At 38.6% G+C, this 22,007-nt stretch overlaps 1 protein-coding gene across 1 annotated transcript in view; it reads right to left on the bottom strand.

Moving 5' to 3' along the window:
- The window catches only part of Cdk13 (cyclin-dependent kinase 13), a 140,682-nt gene that overhangs the window by 66,792 nt on the left and 51,883 nt on the right, over positions 1-22,007 (bottom strand). Inside the window, exons 7-10 of the mRNA XM_013033003.1 lie at positions 20,433-21,092; positions 8,266-8,436; positions 6,897-7,036; positions 4,479-4,649 (exon numbers count right to left, since the gene is read on the bottom strand). Coding sequence (XP_012888457.1) covers positions 4,479-4,649; positions 6,897-7,036; positions 8,266-8,436; positions 20,433-21,092 — 1,142 coding nt within the window. The remainder of the gene's footprint in view (positions 1-4,478; positions 4,650-6,896; positions 7,037-8,265; positions 8,437-20,432; positions 21,093-22,007) is intronic.

The raw sequence follows: 22,007 nt of genomic DNA, 5'->3' as shown, positions 1-22,007 counted from the left end.
GGGAAGGGATGGGGAAGGAAGGGAAGGGGAGGGGAGGGAAGGGAGGGGAGGGAAGGGGAGGGGAAAGGAAGGGAAGGGGGAAAAATGAGGGAGGGAAAGGAGGGAGGGAAAGAGGGAGGGAGAAGAGATCGAGAGCAAGCGCAAATACCATTACCAAATAAGTTTTTAGAAGGTTTTGCTTCATGATAGAGATTTATAATTGTGGCCTTGAGCATGCTAAGCAGCACTCTACCACTAAGCTATATCCCCACTCCCAGAATCCTATGTAATCTGCGAAGCAATTACTGTGGAGCACTAATACCTCCATGTAGGAATGAAAGAGTACAATGGAGATAACATGAGGACATATTCCATGGGCCAAATAGTGACACATTGCCACAGCATTTAGGATGGAACACTTCTGTTTCTATTTTCAGGAAAATACCAAATTAAAAAGTACACAAGCTTCCTTGGTATACACACATTGATACTGATGAAAGCATCAGAGCTAAATGATTGTGTGCACAATTATAATATTGGTTTTTGGATCTAGTGGCAGTGATATCATTGTTTTGGTAATTTGCTTTTTTAATCTGAATAGTGAGATACTTATCTTGAGCCAAAGATCAGTAAGTAATGTTTTTATTTCATACTGCATAAAGACTTTTTATCTAGATATTTGTAAATTATGCTAAATTTTAATACTTTTATGCCAGTCCTGGCATAAAATTCAGGGCCTGGACACTGTCGCTCAGTTTTTTGCTCAAGGCTATTGTTCCACCAGTTAAGCCATACCTCATTTCTGGCTTTTTAGTCACTAAGTGGAGATGTAAGTCTCATGGACTTTTCAGAGCAATCTGGCTTTGTACCATGATCCTCAGATCTCAGCCTCCTAAGTATCTGGGATCACAGTGAGCCATTGGCATCTGGCTTAATATTATTGTACTAAGAAAATGTATTTCTCTATATATAAAAACACATACCATGAAATCTTATGTAGTTCTCAAGTAAAATGAAATCATGTATTTGCAGAAAAATAAGTGGAACTAGAGAACATCATGTGCTAAAGCTCAAAAGGCCAAATATCTAACATTTTCATTTATATGTAGAGGTTAGCCCTAAAAGATAACTATATTCAAGAAGGTATGTAGGTATGTGCACATGTACTTATACACACAGATAACATGATTTTAACTATGGGACTATGTAGGAGGATGTGGGAAAGGGAAAAGAAATATGAAAGGTGTCTGGGCACCGGTGGCACATGCCTATAATCCTAGCTACTTAGTGAAGGCTGAGATCTGAGGATAGCAGATTGAAGCCAGCCCAAGCTAAAGTCTGTGAGACTCTTCTCTCCAATTAATCACCAGAAAACCAGAAGTGGTACTGTGGCTCAAAGTGGTAGAGCGCTAGCCTTAAGCAAAAAAAGGTCAAGGACAGTGCCCAGGTCTTGAGTTCAAGCCCTATGACCAAAAAAAAAAAAAAAAGTGAAAAATTTTAAAACACAGTACCATGGGGCTGGAAAGGTGGCTCGGTGGTAGAGTGCTTGTCTCGTATGCATGAGGCCCTGGGTTCGATTCCTCAGCACCACATAAGCAAAAAGGAAAAAAAGCCGGAAGTGGTGCTGTGGCTCAAGTGGTAGAGTGCTAACCTTGAGCTGAAGAGCTAAGGGACAGCACCCAAGCCCAGAGTTCAAGCCCCATGACCAGCAAAAAAAGAAAAAAAAAAAAGAAAGAAAACACACAAAAAAAACCACAAAAAACAGTACATAAAGCAAGAGGGCTATTCTGAATAAAACATTATACACAGGTCAGGAATACCATAACAAAACCCCTTATTGCAAATAATACATACAAGAAAAGGAAAAGAAAAAGGACAAAGAGGAAAAGGGAAATAGGGCACATTGATAAGAGTAGGATGGACTAATGAAGAGGGTAAATAAAAGTGTCAGTGTAGTACTAGGTAAAAAAAACAGAATACTGAAACCTACAGAAATTATTTTAAGAAGTAGGGAGATGGATAAGAGAGTGATTGAGGGAGTGAGATTATTTGGGATACATTACATACACGTGTGAAAATGTCACAAACTCCCCTGTAAAACTACTGTAGGCTAGTTTTACAGTTTAGACAGATCATTTAAGTACAGCTTACTTTATTTGTTAGTCACTAAAAATCCCTTATGTTCCTGCAATTATATCAGTTAGTGTTGTTTTCCCCCCTCAGCACAAGTATGGTTTCCATCTTAGTAAGGAAAGCAACAGGTAAAATCAACATAATATCCTCACTAACTTGGAAAAGTTATTTTAATTTTTTGTTTTATTTTATGTTGCTTTATGCCAGTCATTGGACTTAAACTCAGGGCCTAAGTCTGGTCCCTGAGCTCAAGCCTAGCACTCTACCACTTGCACCAGAGATCCACTTCCAGCTTTTTTCAGGGGTAGTTTATAGGAGATTTAAAAGTCTCATGAATTGTCCTGCCCAGCTGGCTTTGAACCACAATCTTCAGATCTCAGCCTAAATAGCTAGGATTATAAACTTGAGCCACCAGTGCTCAGCTTGGAAAGTTTTTTTTTTTTTGGGGGGGGGGGTCCGGTCGTGGGGCCTGAACTCTGGGCCTGGGCGCTGTCCCTCAGCTCTTCAGCTCAAGGCTAGCGCTCTACCACTTGAGCCACAGCGCCACTTCCGGCTTTTTTTCCTTTTTGCTTATGTGGTGCTGAGGAATCGAACCCAGGGCCTCATGCATGCAAGGCAAATGCTCTACCATTGAGCCACCTTCCCAGCTCCTTGGAAAGTTATTTTAAACTGTATGTCTACATATGGTACAAAGTAAAAATACTGGTGAAGTAATGCCCAGACCTCAGGGTTGAAAAACCAGCTTTTCAATAGCATATATGTTCAGATGAGACAGCGTTAAGCATAGAAATTTACTGGACCCTAAATACTAATGTGAATGAAGCTTAGTGAGCAAATAAACATGCCAAATTGGGAATAAAAAGAGTAGATAGGAAGATGATTGTATAGATCAAAGTAGAAGGTACAGTGTACATTGGAGAAAAAGAAAATATACTAAATTTAGCAAGAGGTTAATGCAGAACAAACACTTGTACACCACCTTCATGTGTTTAGTGTTTTAAATTAAGTTTCATTGGATTGTGAGAAATAATGTTTCCTTTTTATGAATGAAGGAATAGGAGGCTCAAAAGAGAAAAAATACTTTTTTTCTTCTTATTTTGCCAGTCCTGCGTCTTGAATTCAGGGCCTAACCACTGTCCCTAAGCTTTTTTGTTTTGTTTTGTTTTTTGACAGTCATGGGGCCTGAGCGCTGTCCCTCAGCTCTTCAGCTAAAGGCTAGCACTCTACCACTTGAGCCATAGTTTCACTTCCAGCTTTTTCTGTTTATGTGGGGCTGAGGAATAGAACCCAGGACCTCATGCATGCAAGGCAAGCACTCTACCAATGAGCCACCTTCCCAGCCCTGTCCCTGAGCTTTTTTTGTTCAAGCCTAGCGTTCTACCACATGAACCATAGCTCCACTTAAGAGCTTTTTTTGGCAGTTAATTGGAGATAAGAATGTTACAGACGTTCCCACCCAGGCTGGCCTTGAACCAGGATCCTCAGATCTCAGCCTCCTGAGTATTTAGGATTATAGCCATGAGCCACCAAAGCCTGACTAAATCACAGACTTTTTAACTAAAGTCACACTAGTACATTACTTTCTATCAAACAGTAAGAAGCAATGAAAAATAAGATTAAAAGGACAAATCAGGTTATATATCAAGCTAAAAAATAAGGGCTTTCTCAGGACAAAAAAAAAAGATAAAACATTAATTAAGATGATTCTAATCTCCACATTGTGTAATACTTACAAACAGAAATTAAATGATGTAAAATAATTACCATATAGTATGTATATCATTTTAAACTAACTTTTCTAGAAGAGTTAAGACTTTATGTGTGTTAACAGACCATGATGAACTTAAACATATCCATAAATCTGTTTTATATTAGTTTGGAAAAAGGACAATTGGTATTTGAAATAAATTATGACCTAAGTCTATTTTGGTTTCAATATCTTGTTTTAAAACTCTAAAATAAACTGACCGGAAATAGACCATTTCTTTCAGTGTTAATACACCCTATGGTAAGTAACTACATTCATAAACAGGCTAACTCCATGACAGCTTCAACAAACATAGTTCATTAAATGCAATTTCAAGACCTTTGCTTGCATACTTTAATAACAAATATGTCTAACAAAATGTTTCCTTGAGTGTTAAGGACTTCCTAATGTAAAAACATAGGATAAATATGCTCAACCACCACTATAAATAGCTTTCTCAATCGTTAAAAAATAAAGACTACATGACAACACATAGTGTTCATACTGGCAAATATGACCTACTTAACTGACTAAAAGCCAAGTAATGTAGTCAGCATTAGTGACAAAATCTAAACTATCAGGAACACAAGTAATTGGTTATTTAAATCTTCATGCATACCTTTGTCCTTCTTAAAATCCAAAGCATCTTCTTTATCAGTCACTATTTCCTTCATATTGATTATACTCTGGTGGGTAAGCTGCCGGAGAATCTTAATTTCTCGAATTGCTGTAATTGGAAAGCCTTCCTTTTCATTATCCAGACGTACTTTTTTTAAAGCTACCATTTCTCCTATTAGAAAATCAATAAAATAAGATTACATGCTGACAAAAGCAAACAACACTTAAGTTTAAGATTAGTTTAATTCATAATTTCTGTTTCTGCCTCCTGAAATTACAACCCACAAATTAAATACTTTAGATGTCAACATATCAAATAATACTTGAATTTCAAGAAACTATGTCTTCTTGGGGCAGGCCTGGTTGCTTGCCTGTAAACCCAGCTACCATGGAAGTAGAGATTAGGAAGAATGAGGTTAAAGACCAACCCCAGGGGAAAAGTTGGCAAGATTCCATCTCAACCAACAAGTTCAATAAGCTGGGTATGGTGAGACCCACCTGAAATCCCAGCTGTGCAAGAGGCTTAGGTAGGATTGTGGACTAAGGCTGCCTGCCCCTTAGCAAAAAAACAAAAAAATTTTTTAAAAATCCCACAATCCTATGTAAAAGTAGCGTGCCTGTAAGCACGAGGCCCTGAAATAAACTCCACTACTGCCAAAACTAAAAAGGAAATTAAGTCTCCCAACCAAATTATGAAATACTTATACCACCAATAATACTGTACAACTGGCTAGAAAGGACAACTATGTATGCATTGTTTTATGTTTTCCATTGATAATAGCTAGAAGGAAATTTTTTTAGTGAAGGATGGAAGGGTAAAGAGTCATTAAAATCACAAATGCACAAATCTCTCTCAACAGAGAAAACATACTCATATTACGTCTCCAATCCTAGCCACTGATCCAACAGTCTAGATTGTGCTTTTCCTGCCTACATTAAAATGCCACAAAATTAGATATGACTGAGTATATCAGACAAGATCTAAGTAATACACAAAATGTACACATAGCTTATTACACGTTGAGTGTACCTATCTAAAATGCTTTGGATGAGAACATGTTTCAAATTTTGGATGTTTCTAGATTAGAGGGCTGAGCATCAAATTAGTGTAAGAAAAAATTCACTACAATAAGGTATGCTGATTCCACTTTCAATGTGGAGAAAAAATTGTTGACAAATTGTCTTTTCAAGGTATTTATCTTTTCAACCTATAAAACTTATTCCATTTTATGAAGTCTCCCTATAATATAGTATGTTCCCATGCTTTACTAAACAGTTTTTAGTAATTATGACCTCATCTCTTTTTTTTGGTGGGGGGGGAGGGGGATGTGTCAGTCTTGGGGCTTGAACTCTGGGCCTGGGTGCTGTCTCTCAGCTCTTCAGCTCAAGGCTCTACCACTTGAACAACAGTGCCACTTCCAGTTTTCTGGGTGTTTACTAGAGATAAAGAGTCTCATGGACTTTCCTGCCTGGGCTGGCTTTGAACCATGATCCTCAGATCTCAGCCTCCTGAGTAGCTAGGATTACAGGCATGAGCCACCGGCACCCAGCTGCTAATCTCTTTTTTTAATACTGCCTTTAGTCTTTTCTAATCATAAGGTCTCTTCCACTATATTGCATGACCTAATATACCTGGTAATTTTAATCTACTGGTTATTGAAAAAAAGAATTATAACTAAATATTAAATACTAGTTCTATGTGTTGTTTAGGGAAATGCACAGCTTCTGTACACAGACTGTAACACAGCTACTTCTTCCTAAATTTTCAAAACTTTACCCAAGCTATGTTCCAAAAATTATGCTGCTAACTCTAGTCTCATAAATTTCCATGAAGAGAAAAAGAATTGTCCAGAAGTGTATAGTTTCAGGAAAAAAAAAATGTTTACATGGGCTGGGAAGGTGGCTAAGTAGTAGAGTGCTTGCCTAGCACGCACGAAGCCCTGGGTTCCATTCCTCAGTACCACATAAGCAGAAAAGGCCGGAAGTGGTACTGTGGCTCAAGTGGTAGAGAACTATCCTTGAGCAAAAGAAGCTCAGGGACAGTGCCAGGCACTGAGTTCAAACCCAGGACTGGCAAACAAACAAAAATACTTTACAACTTAGGACAAATTCAAGTCATTTTCTCCTTCATTACTAATAGTTGAACAATTACCATAAAATAGGGGGAAAAATTCCCAAGTCCTAACACACTGTACATCACAAATGCCAAACATTTAAAATAGTATTTGCATATATAACTAACCTACGGGATTCATATTTACATAAATATATACACATAATAAGATTAAGACAAGATTTAAAAAACATAACAAAACTGAATTTTACTTCTTTGGAAATTCCCACAGTCATACATTAGATAAAAAAACAGAAATAAAGTTCATTCCATAGCCCAAATATTCCTCAAACTTGGAGTACTTACCAGTGTCTTTATCCCTGGCCTTGTAAACTTGTCCATAAGTACCTTCTCCAATAATTCCAATGATATCAAATTTATCCACGCAGCGTTTTCCCCAGTCAATATCTTTTTCTTTGATTTCACCATAGCGAGGCCCACATATTCTATTAAATATAGTTCTGAAGTTCTTATATACAATCAAGAAAGTTGTACAACCTGTTTAAAAATCAATATCCACCCTCTGCCCAATTTTTATTCTATATTTCACTTACCCTGCATATTTGTGATCTAAGACAAATTACACTGCAACTTGATACTACAAGATACCATGAAAAACAAATTATAGTTTCTACATATTGACTCTTCTGTGAACTAGAAATTGAATCAACAGAGAGAAGCAGGAAGACTTCTATGAAGGGATTTTAGAAATAAAATACAGCCAGATGCTAGTGGCTCACAGCTGTGATCCTGGCTACTAAGGAGGCTAAGATCTGAGGATCACAGTTCAAAGCCAGTCTGAGCAGACAAATCTGTGAGACTCTTACCTCCAATTAACCAGGAAAGAGCCAGAAGTGGAGTTGTGCCTCAAGTGGTAGAAAAAGCCAAGCAAGGGCTGGGAAGGTGGCTCAGTGGTAGAGCGCTTGCCTTGCATGCATGAGGCCCTGGGTTCAATTCCTCAGCACCACATAAGAAAAAAGAAAAAAGTGGCGCTGTGGCTCAAGTGGTAGAGCGCTAGCCTTGAGCTGAAGAGCTGAGGGACAGCGCCCAGGCCCTGAGTTCAGGCCCCACGACCGGACCCCAAAAAAAAAAAAAAGAAAACAAAAAAGCCAAGCAAAAGCACAAATCCTTGAGTTGGAGCCCTAGTACTAACATCAAAACCAAGGATGGGGGAATCAGTAATTTACTGCCTTAACTAATGAACAGGTTTGAGGGAAAGAGTTCTCTCTAGACACTTAATCTGAAACTAATTTAGGTTACAGGTTTCAAGTCTTGCTCCATTCTGACTGTGGGAAAATGGGAATGAACTTAAGGAGGAAAATGGAGCTACAAGTAAAGGAAGACAAAGCAGTTTGCCCATTTTTGAGTTTATTCACACTCACTAATTCTGACCTCCCACCTTGTTCAATTTCAGTGTTTCTGTGTTAGCTATCTCAAAGAAATTATGTTTAACATATAAGTACCCATGAAATTAATAATTGCAAATCTTGAAAAAAAATTTAATCTGGTTTTCTTAGATATTGTAAGTACACAATTATGAAGATTTTTTTCAAAACTCTATAAATTTATTGATAAATATGAAATACTTTTCATCTTAATTGTCTTATTTTATAAATTTAAATGAACTGGAATCATTTCTGGCCAATTTAAGAGCAGGTAGAAAGCAAGCACATACTTTGGCCTCCTTTTACTGTGCAACTGTGCTGCTGTTTTCTTTTCCTCTGGACTCTTGGAAAGATCATCTCCTCCTGGTAGCTCAGGGGGCAGTGGTAAGTCAGCAAGCAGACATCGAAGTTTCTTCTCTACCTCTTTTTTAACAGCTTTAACTGAAATATTTCCTCTTAAGCTAAGTAAGAAAACAAAACAAAAAGTCACACAAATAAAACACAAAAATTTGGTTAAGAAATAAAAATGTGAGCAGTGAAACCCACTAGACACTATTTGGAAAAGAACTCTACAACTTTGGGGGGAGGAAAGTTGGGAGGGGAAAAACTGGGAGAGAACGAGGGAGAGAGTAACCCTGTTCAAAAGGAAATGTACTCATTACCTGACTCATATAACTGTAACCCCTCTGTACAGCACCTTTACAGTAAAATTTAGGAAAAAAATTAAAATGTGGCCATGTATACATCGGGTGGCAGATAACAGCCATGAATTTCACACTGCAAAACATCTGAGTTTACATTTTTGCTAAAACACAATATTCAACTGCAAAATACAAAGCTTAGGGTGAAAATGACACCAAGTTAGGTAAAAATAAAGGAAATCTGTGCAAAGTATGAGGTTTAATCAATAATAATATACTAATATTGATTCGTTAATTTTGACAAAGGTAACATACTAAAGACACCAATAATGAGGAAAGTGGGTACAATGTAAATCACTCAACAGTATCTTTGTAACCTTCCTGAAAATCTAAAAATTAGTTTAGCTTAAATTATATATAAATAGCCTTAACTTCAAAACTTTTAAAACTGAAAACTAACTATGCTTTGCAGGGAAACTCATTAATTTCATATCATTAATGCTGATTCTAGTGGAGAGACCAAAGATGTTTTCCTGTAAAAATAAAGTCAGAGCTATAAATATTATTTACCTTTCCCATTTAAATAATCAAACAATTCAACATCAAACTTCTTTTCAGGTTTAATTTTTCTAAATTATTCAGTGATTCTTTTTTATACTAATCCTGGGATTTAAACTTTTGGCCAGGGCACTCTCCTTTAGCTTTTTCACTGAAGGCTAGCCCTCTACCACTTAAGCCACAGCTCCATTTCAAGTTTTTTAGTGGTTAATTGGAAATGAGTCTCAGGGATGTTCCTGCTCAGGCTGGTTTCAAATCTCCAGTAGCTAGGATTATAGATAGGAGCCACCAGTGCCTTGCTGATTTTTTTTTCTTATATTGTTCTTTTTGGTCAGTCATGTTCTGGTGGGATTTTTAATTTTTAAATTTCTTAAAAATTGTGATTATAAAGGGGATCTACAGAGGTTTTATATAAGTCAGTAAAGAGTACACTGTTTTGGGTAGTATTACCTCCCTCCGTCGCTCTCTCCCAGTTTTTCTCTCTGATCTTTTTATACATGCAGAAAAATAAGGAATTAACCAAACTAAACCTTCACCTGTAATTCTAGCAGCTGGAATGTTAAAAAAAAATTAGAGGGCTAGGAAAATGGCTCAGTGGTAAAGTGTTTGCCTTGCATTCATGAGGTCCTGGGTTCAATTCCTCAGTACCACATAAGCTGAAAAAGCCGGAAGTGGCACTGAGGCTCAAGTGGTAGAGCGTTAGCCTTGAGCTGAATTGCTGAGGGACAGCGCCCAGGCCCAGAGTTCAGGCCCCACAACCAACCAAAAAAAAAGAAAAAAAAAGTGGCAGAGTGCTAGTCTTGAGGGATAAAGCTCAGGGACAGCTGCCCAGGGCCTGAGTTCAAGCCCACAACCAACAAGAAAAAAAAAATGTGGTGTTTAACGTACGTGTGTGTGTGTGTTGCTAAAGATTGAACTCAGGGTCTTGCAATTGCTAGTGTGCGTGTGTTTGGGTGTGTGTGTGGGGGGGGTGGGTGTGTGGGTGTGTGGGTGTGGGTGTGTGTGGGTGGGTGGGTGGGTGGGTGTGGGTGTGTGTGTGGGTGTGTGGGTGTGGGTGTGTGTTGCTAAAGACTGAACTCAGGGTCTTGCAATTGCTAGGCAAACACTCTTCCACTGAGCTAAATCACTGACTTTTAACTTATATTTTAACTAATAATTGATTATTTAAAATTTCTCAGTACTATAAAATCTACTGAGTTTTTAGCATAGGTGGACTTTTGAGCCATCTGCAGTAGTTCTAAGTCTGATAATGGATATTTTACAGAGATGCACTACTGTGGTACATAATTAATAAGCATTTATCAACATGAACAATTAAATTTTAGTTGCCACTTCTCTGTTCCTGCTGAATGATTCTGTAAAACAGTGATCCTTTAGTAATACCATGACATGATTAAAAACTGCTTACCAACAGGCAAAGTAAAACTGCATTTCCTTCATAACACTTGTTACTCACTAGAAGGTGTGTTAAAGGGAAAACATGCTTGAAAAATTAATTTGTAATTCTCAATGTATTATTATTGCTGTTGTTTTTATTTTGGTTCTGGGTGTTTTACAGTACTGGTGTTTGAACTTAGCACCATATACTTTCTAGGAAGGAATACTACTACTTGATTCATGGCCCTAGCATTTTGTACTTTCAGTATTTTTCAAATATGGTATCATGCTTTTATGCCCTAGCCAGCCTGGGAATATAATCCTCCTACCTATGTGACCAGAGTAATTAGGATTACAGGTGTGCTCTACCACATTGGCTTATTTGGCAAGATGTGGTCTTGCTAACTTTGTGTCCAGACTGGTGTCAAACCTCCGACCTACTGATTTCTGCCTCCAAGTAGCTAGGATTACAGGATTAACCATCATGCCAAGCACTGTAATCTTTTCTTTTTTCTTTTTGTGGGGCATAGGGTGCTGTCCCTGAGCTCTTTTGCTCAAGGCTAGGGCCCTACAACTTGAGCCACAACTCCAGTTCTGGTTTTTGAGTGGTTAAATAAAGGTAAGTCTCTCTTACTTCCCTGCTGGCTTCGAAACATGATCCTCAGTTCTCAGGCTCCTGAGTAGCTATGATTACAGACATAAGCAGCTGATACCCAGCTGTGTAATTTTGTGGGGGGGAGGGGACCAGAAGGGGGGGTTGTTTGTTTGTTTGCCAGTCCTGGGGCATGAACTCAGGGCCTGGGCACTGGACTCAAGGCTAGCACTCTACCACTTGAGCCTCAGCACCGTTTCCAGCTTTTTCTGTTTATGTGATACTGAGAAATTGAACCCAGGGTTTCTTACATGCTAAGCAAGCAACCTACAGCAGTAAGCCACATTCCCAGCCCTGTTGTTGGGCTGTTTTTTTTTTTTGTTTTTATTTTTGTTTTTTGCTGGTCATGGGACTTGAACTCTGGACCTGGGTGCTGTCCCTTAGCTCTTCAGCTCAAAGTGAGCACTCTACCGCTGAGCCACAGCACTACTTCTGGTATTAATTGGAGATAAGAGTCTCAAGGACTTTCTTGCCCAGGCTGGCTTTGAACTGAGATCCTCAGATCTCAGCCTCCTGAGTAACTGGGATTACAGGCGTGAGCCACCAGTGCCTGGCTTGTAATTTTAAGGTAGTGCATCAAACTTCTGTTTTACTATCCTATTCAATGAATATTGTGATCTTCTATTTGCTAGATACTGTATAAAATACTAGAGATTTAACAACAACAAACATACTACAGCTCCTTTCAGAGAGTAGTTTACAGTTTTCAAAGTCAGTTAAGAGAAGCATTAGGGTAAAGTAGTATATAAATGGATTCTTAGAGTAACATGATAGATAAAAGTTAGCTTTATTATCTTTGAAAAAGGATAAAAACCTTGTTTTTAGAACTGTTACCACTTGAACACTGTTTAGAAACGTGTCTGTTTAAATAACTTACTGAGAAATTTGTAGTATCTAGTTTGTGTAAAGTTCTTAGTACTGCCGCTGGTGGCTTACGCCTGTAATCCTAGCTACTCAGAAGGCTGAGATCTGAGGATCTCGGTTCAAAGCCAGCCCGGGCAGAAAAGTTCATGAGACTCTAAACCAATAAACCACTGGAAAACCAGAAGTGGCGCTGTGGCTCAAGCAGTAGAGCGCTCGCCTTGAGCTGAAGAGTGCAGGGACAGCACCCAAGCCCAGAGTTCAAGCCCCACAACTGACAAAAAAAAGTTTTTAGTGCGAATGTCTTGTCTGAAGATTCAATCTAAATCGGAAAAGGAGGGCAGGTCAAGAACATGCCAGCCTTGATTGAGCAAAACACCAAACATGAGTATGAGGAGGCGCTGAGGTCAAGCCCCAGTACTGGCACTAAATAGGAAAGAGGTTGTTGGTTTTAAAGGGTGTGTGTGTGTGTGTGTGTGTGTGTGTGTGTGTGTGTGGCACTAAATAGGAAAGAGGTTGTTGGTTTTAAAGTTGTGTGTGTTACACTCTACTCCCATGGCACTAAATAGGAAAGAGGTTGTTGGTTTTAAAGTTGTGTGTGTTGTGTGTGTGTGTGTGTGTGTGTGTCTGGCACTAAATAGGAAAGAGGTTGTTGGTTTTAAAGTTGTGTGTGTTACACTCTACTCCCACCCTCTGGAAAGAGGTTGTTGGTTTTAAAGTCGTGTGTGTGTGTGTGTGTGTGTGTGTGTGTGTGTGTGTGTGTGTGTGTTACACTCTACTCCCACCCTCTGTTGTTTTCTATTTTGCTTGAGACAGGATCTTGATACTTTTTGCCTTAGACTAGCCTTCCTGAGTAGAAATTTAAAAGGTTACTTCTATTCAACTGTATCATTTGAATTTGTAGCTATTACTTTTCAAGAATATTATGTAACTAAAAACATTTACATTTTTACTGAATACCTGCAATAACCAAATAGAAAACACTGTTCTTCAATGTATCCATACATTATAGAAATAACAAAATGCCTCAACAAAACAAATACATTTGACAATCATCAACTGAGATCTGAACAAATGGAAAATACCATCATTTTGTGAGATAAACTGTAATACTGAAAATAGTTTCTAAACCACTCTATTACATTTAAAATAGTCTCAAACAAAACCTACTCAAATTTCTTTTAATATAGATAAAGCTGATTGATTATAAAATCTGTCTACAAATAATGGCAAAGAGTTACCAAGAAGGGCTAGGAACGTAATTCAAATGGTAAAGTTCCTGATTACCAAATACAAGACACTGAGTTCAAACCCCCAGGACTAGACAGAAGGAAAGGAGGAAGGGAGAAAGAGAGGAAGGGAGAGAGGGAGGAAGAGATAAAGAGAGAAAGAGAGAAAGGGAGAAAGGGAGAAAGGGGAGGGGGAGAGGGAGGGAGAGGATATGGAGGCATGGAGACATACACATACACACACACCTACACATTTTTGCTGCAGGTGTGCCTCCTGTATACATGGTGATAGATCATCTGCCTAGAAAACACAGGCCAAGTTTAAGCCCCAATGACAGCCTAACCTCAACACTACAACTGTCATTTTTTGGGGGGAGAGGGGGGTCTGGTTGTGGGGCCTGAACTCTGGGCCTGGGTGCTGTCCCTCAGCTCTTCAGCTCAAGGCTAGCGCTTGAGCCACAGCACCACTTCCGGCTCTTTCCTTTTTGCTTATGTGGTACTGAGGAATCCAACCCAGGGCCTCATGCATGCAAGGCAAGTGCTCTACCACTAAGCCACCTTCCCAGCCCCAATTGTCATTATTTTTAAATTAGATGTTTGCATAAATATTCAAATCCAAGACTTCTTTTTTAAAAGAGCAAAAGCTGCACAAAACTACTTCTAAATTCTTCTATAGCAGTATTAAAGTTGAGCTCAACACCAGGGCTATCCAGCAATCATTAATTTACTCCCAGTTCTTCATTTCTACATTATCTGCCTGCCCCTTTACTTAAAAACTTGAATTCAAAACTCAATATATCATACACCTAAGAAAACATTGGGCATGGAGATCTGAGGATCATGGTTCAAAGCCAGCCCAGCAGCAAAGTCTGTGAGACTCTTATCGCCAATGAACCATCAAAAACACAGGAGTAGAGCTATGGCTCAAAGTGGTAGTACACTAGCCTTGAGCAAAAAAAACTCAGGGACAGTGCCCAGGCACTGAGTTCAATACCCACAACTGACCAAAAAAAAAAAAAAAACAGCACTGAAACCGTAAAGTACTGGTAAAGAAATAAAATATGTCATTATAGGAGAAAATACAGACACACAGATGTATATATGAGAATTTACACATATGTACATAGCATTTCAAATTAATGAAATTCAATAAACAGTAGTAATGTATGAAAGGGATCACGTAGACCACTCTTCCTCTTTGTATCATATAAGCAAAAACAATTGTGAAAAAAAAATCTTAAGTGTTTAGGCTCTAAAAACCTAGACAGCCAGGCACCAGTGGCTCATGCCTGTAATCCTAGCCGTTTAAAAGGCTGAGATCTGAGGATCCCACTTCAAAGCCAGCCCAAATAGGAAAGTGCATGAGACTTTTGAAAGTGCACGAGACTTTTATCTTCAATTAGCCACCAGAAAACCAGAGGTGGTGTTGTGGCTCAAAGTGGTAGAGCACTAACCTTGAGCTGAAATGCTGAGGGACAGTGCCCATGCCCAGAGTTCAAGCCACATGACTGACAAAAAAATAAAATAAACCTAGAGATTTTATAGGAAAAAGAATGATAGGTTTGACTACACAAGAAAAAAAACAAATCCTGGCTGGGCTCTGGTGACTCATACCTGTAAATGCTAGCTACTTATGAAGGTGAGATCTAAGGATCAAGATTCAAAGCCAGGTCAGGAAGTAAAGTCCATAATCAGCAAAAAGGTGTAAGTGGAGTTGTAGTTCAAGTGGTATAGCACCAGGCTTGAGCAAAAAAATTAAGAGACGTCACCAGGGCCCTAAATTCAAGCCCTGGTACCAGAACCAAAAAGATATAAAGAAAAGAAACCAAGCATACAGCAAAAATAAAGCAATGTTGAAGAAAGCAATGGACTCTAAGACACAAAACTTAAGGTCTCTAACATAACAGTAATTAAACATTAATATAAAGAGAAGCAACCTCAAGAAAAAAAAAAAAAACAACCAAGAAAATTAACAAGCAAATCACTGGAAAAAAGCAATCAGCAAATGTACTGCATGATCAGAAAAATACAAATTCAACAATTATATATTTTAGAGGTTGCCAAAAACTCAAAATTAATAAAATCCAGGACCATTAAAAATAATTTCATACACATAAACTTAAATATAGCCTTACAATACAATTTGGCACTTTCTATCAAATTTTACATGCACCCACTTTTATAGGTACTCTATCTTCAAAGTTACATCTACAAAAAATATAGTTTACAACAAACAATTATAAACTTGTGGATTTATTAATAGTAGAAAGGATGATGTATCCATTTCTATAGATAAGAATTTTGAGCCTGTCAATAGCATGATATAAAGATCCACAATATACTAATTGAAAAAAAAAGTTAAGGAACATTATGCATGCAATTAGGACCCCAAGACAATATATCGTGTGATAGTAGTATATATTACAATTTGGGGAGAAATAAACTGAGAAATCAAAGTGAGCCTAAGATATGGTATTTGGTTGAGAAGCAAAGAAACATTAACAATCAAATGAGGTCATCTGAAAAGGACAAATTAATCAGCTTCACTGAATATTTCTGATAATTTGATAGTAACAAAGAAAAACAAATCCAAAAGACTAGAATGACTAAACAGGGAAAAGCATCTTATTTACATTACTTTTATTAACTACCAATGTTTGGAAAAATCACAAATTTAGAAAATCATCATTTGCTGCCCCAACTTAAAACAAGCCTCATTAAGGGGTACTAAACCATTAGATGATATGTTATTGGGGGTAAAATTCAAAGCTTCCAAATCTACACTATCTCACATCTTATTCTACTTGCAAAGGAGAAAATGTATCCTTTTTTATTTTTATTTTTTGGTGCCAGTCTTAGAGCCTGGGCACAGTCACAGAGTTTTGTTTTTTCTTGTTGTTGTTTTTTTTTTTTCAAGAATAGCCCTTAGGGGCTGGGAAGGTGGCTCAGTGGTAGAGTGCTTGCCTTGCATGCCTGAGGCCCTGGGTTTGATTCCTCAGCACCACATAAGCAAAAAGAAAAAAGCCGGAAGTAGCGCTGTGGCTCAAGTGGTAGAGTGCTAGCCTTGAACTGAAGAGCTGAGGGACTGTGCCCAGACCCAGAGTTCAGGCCCCACGACCGGACCCAAAAAAAAAAAAAAAAAAAAAAAACCCCTAAGCCAACTCCGGCCTTTTGGTGGTTAACTGGAGATAAGCATCTCATGAATTTCCCCTGCTAGACTGGCTTCAAACCATGATCCTCAGATCTCAAGCCCCACAGTAGCTAAGATTATAGGCATGAGCAACCAAAACCTGATGAGAAAGTACCTTTTATATATGGAAAGATCTTAAGGCTGGTATGACTTCATAACTACTAATAGATCTGGCATTATTTTTCCTCTTGCACTGACAGTGTAAGGCAAATAAAAATCACTCCTAAATATTATCAAAAACCAGCCGGGCACCAGTGGCCCACGCCTATAATCCTAGCTACTCAGAGGGCAGAGATCTGAGGATCACTGTTCAAAGCCAGCTCGTGCAGGAATGTCCTTGAGACTCTCATCTCCAATAAACCACCAGAAAACCAAAAGTGGCGCTGTAGCTCAAGTGGTAGAGTGCTAGCCTTGAGCTGAAGAGCTGAGGGACAGCACTCAGGCCCAGAGTTCAAGCCCCACGACCAACCAAAAAAAAAAAAAAAAAACAACTTAATTCTAAATCCACCCAAGGCCCCATAGATTAAGACTGCAGAGAAAAATGGAAAAGTCAGAAAGAACAAGTTAAATAACGCCAAGAAGAAACAATCAGACAAATTCAGAGGTGAGGCATTCTCTAAGACTACTTACCTGGATTCTTCAAAAAGTCATGGGATGACTGGACAAAATTGCAAATAGAAAGATTAGTCAATTCTTCTTAATTTTCTTAAGATACATTAACAGTACTGGGATTAAAAGGAAAATTAGCCTTATTATTTTGACATGATTTAAGTATTTCAAAATTAAGAGTCAGTGGGTGCCGGTGGCTCCCGCCTATAATCTTAGCTACTCAAGAGGCTGATATCTGAAGATCGTAGTTCAAAGATAACCCAGGCAGTAAAGTCCATGAGACTCTTATCTCCAATAAACCATCGGAAAACTGAAAGTGGCACTGTGATTCTAGTGATAAGACCACTAGCCTTGAGCTGAAGAGCTGAGGGACAGAGCCCAGGCCCAGAGTTCAAGTCCCACAACTGACAAAAAAAAAAAAGTTAAGGGTCTCTGGGCACTGGTGACACAAGCCTTGTAGTCCTAGGTACTCAGGAGGCTGAGATCTGAAGCTTTGCAATTTTTTTTTTTAAAAATTTTTTTTGGTCCGGTCTTGGGGCCTGAACTCTGTGCCTGGGCGCTGTCCCTCAGCTCTTCAGCTCAAGGCTAGCACTCTACCACTTGAGCCATAGCGCCACTTCCGGCTTTTTTCTTTTTGCTTATTTGGTGCTGAGGAATCAAACCCAGGGCCTCATGAATGCAAGGCAAACACTTTACCACTGAGCCACCTTCCCAGCCCCTGAGATCTGAAGATAGTGGTTCGAAGCCAGCCTGGGCAGAAAAGTCTTCATGAGACTATTATTTCCAAGTAAACATTTAAAAACCACAGTGGCACTGTGGAATAAAGTGTACTGCATTGGGCACAAGACCTCAGAGACAGCTCCTAGACTCTGAGTTCAAGCCCCACAACTGCAAGAAAAAAAAAATTAGTGTTGCAAGGGCTAAATGGTATTCAGCACAAGTGTACACAAACACTTTCACACAAAGAAACACTGGCTGAATCTAGATGGAGTTCAGAATTGATTTTCTTATTCTTTCCACTCTTCTAAATGACTGAACATTTACAAATATATCAAAGAAGGGGTTAACGTCATAAAATAAACAAGTAATAACTAGTGAAGTACAGATTTGCAAAAATCAAGAAGTCACACAAAACACACCATCTTTTACCCATTTGGATAAGTGACAATTAACTAGGTGCCAATAGCTCACACCTGTAATACTAACTATTCAGGAAGCTGAGATCTAAGGGTAGCAGTTGGAAGCCAGATGGTAGGAAAAGTCCATGAGACTAATCCAATTAACCACCAAAAGGCCAGAACTGGAGCCGTGGTGGTACAGTGCTAGCCTTGAGTAAAAAACACTCAGCAACACTCCCTAGGCTCTGGGTTCAAGCCCCAAGACCACCTAAAACAAAAATAAAGACAGAAGCAAGAAGTAGAGGTATGGGCTCAAGTGGTAGAGCACCAGCTTTGAGCAGAAAAAAAGCCAAGCAAGAGTGCAAGGCCCTCAGTCCAAGCCCCAGAATCAGCACACACACACAATGACAGATATAAAAAGAATGCCCTCCTTAGGCATTCACAAAGATATGCACTTAATTCTCCAAAACATTCCTAGGAAAAACATATTCCTAAAGGACATATAAAGAATAAAGTTCAGAACCACCACCTGTCTCACAGAATCTGGATTTCCAGTAACTCGTTACTGCTCACTAAGTGCAAGCCCTCTACTTGCTAAAAACCTATTCCTGAACTACTCAAAAATTACAACTCACTTTGTTATGAACCTTCATGCTCCTAGAGAACAGTTTAACCTGATAATATCACGGAGTATTTCAATTAGGAACACCCAATCACTTTAGACAGACTCTTCCAACATTTTGACTGTAGAAAATACCTCAGTGGATATGAAACAAGTCAATTAAGCATATATATGTTTTAAATATACCTACTAGCTACTCAGGAGGCTGAAATCTGAGGATCATGGTTATAAGCCAGCCTGGTCAGGAAAATCCATTAGACTCTAACCTCCAAACAGCCACCAAAAAGCCAGAAGTGGAGGTGTGACTCAAGTGGTAGAGCAAACCTTGAACAAAAAAGCTCAGAAAGAGCTCCTGGGCTCTGAGGAGTTCAAGCCCCCAAGACTGGCAAAGACCCCCCCCCAAAAAAAAAAACCTAGAAAACTGCCCACAACAGGGAGGAAAAAAGCTCCAATTTTTTCATAAAAATGGTTAAATGGTATAATACAATACCATAGTCAATCCTATGTTCATGTCAATACTTAGGTGCATATATTTTACAGTAAATTTACAGTATAACCTTTGTCCCTTTAAGAAGAAAATGTTTCAGGCTGGGAAGGTGGCTCAGTGGTAGAGCTCTTGCCTTGCATGCATGAGGCCCTGGGTTCAATTCCTCAGCACCATATAAGCAGAAAAAGCCAGAAGTGGCACTATGGCTTGAACTGAAGAGCGAGGGACAGTGCTCAGGCCCAGAGTTCAGGCCCCATGACCGACAAAAAAAAGAAAAGAAAATGTTTCAAAATAAAGAGAAATAACAAAATGCTGAAACAAAGACACAGGATGACCAATTGCAACTAAGATACCTACTAGACAGTATATTGGAAACGAACTTCGGGCAGCAAGGGGGGTAAGGAAGGATAGGAGTGTGGGAGCTGAGGGAGGAAGGGATAGTGGGACAATAACAAGGAAGGGAAGGGGTAACAATGATTGACAAGTAATGTACTCATTGCCTTACTCATGTAACTGTAACCCCTCCATACAACATCTTAACCATAAAATAAAATTAAAAAAAAAAATAAAGTCACATCCCCAGTATTCATAATAGAAAAATTTAAACATATCAAAAAAATACTTTTTATTGGCTTGTATAATGTAAGTATTCCCTAGTTATAAGCTAAAATAATTTAAGAGTTAAGACTAAAAGTAACTAGGTAATAAAACCACTAAAAGCAATAAAATTATATAAAAAACTCATAAATAAATATATGCTTGCAATAATTATATCACTTAGGGCAAACTCTCATAAAATGTCCTGGCTGAAGTATCACCAAGGAAACCTATGGCAAAAGAATATTGGCATTTCTACAACCAACTCATCATGAGATACATATCCAAAGGCAATGATAGTAAATTTTTCTTACATTTCTCAGCATAAACTGTAATTTTCTCAGTTAGAAACAATGTACTTCAGTATAAGATATGTATAACAAAGAAAATTCATTCAATTATAGTATTTTTTTACTAATTTTTGGAAAACAAAGCAGGGAAAAATCAAATCATTTCTTACTTCAAACAGGTATTTTCCCTTCAAGTAGTTAATGAGACAATTTTGTCTTCACTTACCTATCAGCTTCTTTATCTTCAGGCAGCATAGGAGGCAAAGGTAATGGTGGTAATGTAGAAGTCACTAAAGCCACGTGTTGCTCCTTCTCCTTGGCTCCTATGCTTGGTGTAAGTGGTTTGGTTTTCTCTTTAAGAGATACTGGTTCCTCCTTTGTAGCAGCAGATTTACTCTCCTTCCCAACTACAACTGTTTTCTTGGTAGCTTTATCTACAATCAAATTATTATCTACCTTTGTTACCTGAAGAGGTGGTTTTGTTTTTGCCTTGTCATTTTTTAAAGTTCCACCACTTGAGGGAGAAGGTGCATGCTCAACTTTAACTTTCTTCACATCCTTCACATGGTTGGTTTGTGATGTGCTGGCACCAGTTTCTGCGTTCCCCTTGGTAGGTGTAGAAGCGTTGGAGGCTTTGGCAGCCTTGGCAGCTGCCTCGGCAGCCTTCGCTGCTTCTGCAGCTTTTGCTGCCTCTGCAGCTCTTGCTGCCTCTGCAGCTCTTGCTTTTTTATTCTTGTTCAATTCTGCTGCCAGGCTACTCTTCAGAGTCAATGTACTGGGAGAAATGCTAGAATGACGACTTCTGGATCTAGATAATCTGTGCCTGCTACGAGATCTTGAATGCCTAGATGAATATGGGCTTCTGCTTCGGGATTTGGCCGACCGTCTGGTAAAAAAATAATTAAGGTTTAGTCATCAGAAAAGTTCAGACTGAAATTTACAAAAAAATACCAACTTGAGTCTCTGAAATAGAAATTTATCTAATTTCAAAATCATAACATAAGGGGCTGGGAAGGTGGCTCAGTGGTAGAGCACATGCATTGCATGCTAGAGGCCCTGGGTTCTATTCCTCAGCACCACATAAGCAAAAAGAAAAAAAAGCCGGAAGTGGCGCTGTGGCTCAAGTGGTAGAGCACTAGCCTTGAGCTGAAGAGCTGAGGGACAGCGCCCAGGCCCAGAGTTCAGGCCCCACGACGGGATCCAAATATATATATATATATAGACTGGCTATCTCTTAAGCCATGTAGCGTGCACCATTTTCCTTAATAGTGTACTCTTTTTTCCTCTCTATTGAACTTGTTTTTGCCACTATTGTTTCTCTGGCCAACCAACACTCAAAGACAGGGCTAAATGAAAATATGCTTCAGTAAGAATAAATATTAAAAAAAAAACTGGGAGGAAAATCATTGACAAGGCCTTTGATCAGCTCAGAAAAAAAATCCAATATGGAAATACAACTGACAAATAACAGTAGCAATCAGACCTACATATTTACTGTTTCTACACTTCAAAACTCCTGTAATCAAAACAAAGCAAGTAAGCAATGCTGTTTACAACAAGTGAAAGAGAAACATCTTACCATGAGACAATAACCATCTCTGAGGAAACTATCTCATTTCAGAAACACAGAAATTCACAGTCAACACATGAACAATAATATCTGTACCCACATAAACATCAGACACTCTCAGGATGTACAGTTTCGAACAGAAAATATACTAAACCTAAAAAAAAATTGACCATTATTAACTTGCAGTAATAAAGTAAACAGCAAAAAATTTAAGTCTTAAAAAAATTCTTG

The sequence above is a fragment of the Dipodomys ordii genome, unplaced genomic scaffold, assembly GCF_000151885.1.
Source record: "Dipodomys ordii isolate 6190 unplaced genomic scaffold, Dord_2.0 Scaffold161, whole genome shotgun sequence".
NCBI lineage: Eukaryota > Metazoa > Chordata > Mammalia > Rodentia > Heteromyidae > Dipodomys > Dipodomys ordii.
The sequence above is the reverse complement of the archived record's forward strand: the minus strand, read 5'-3'. Positions and strand labels throughout refer to the sequence as shown.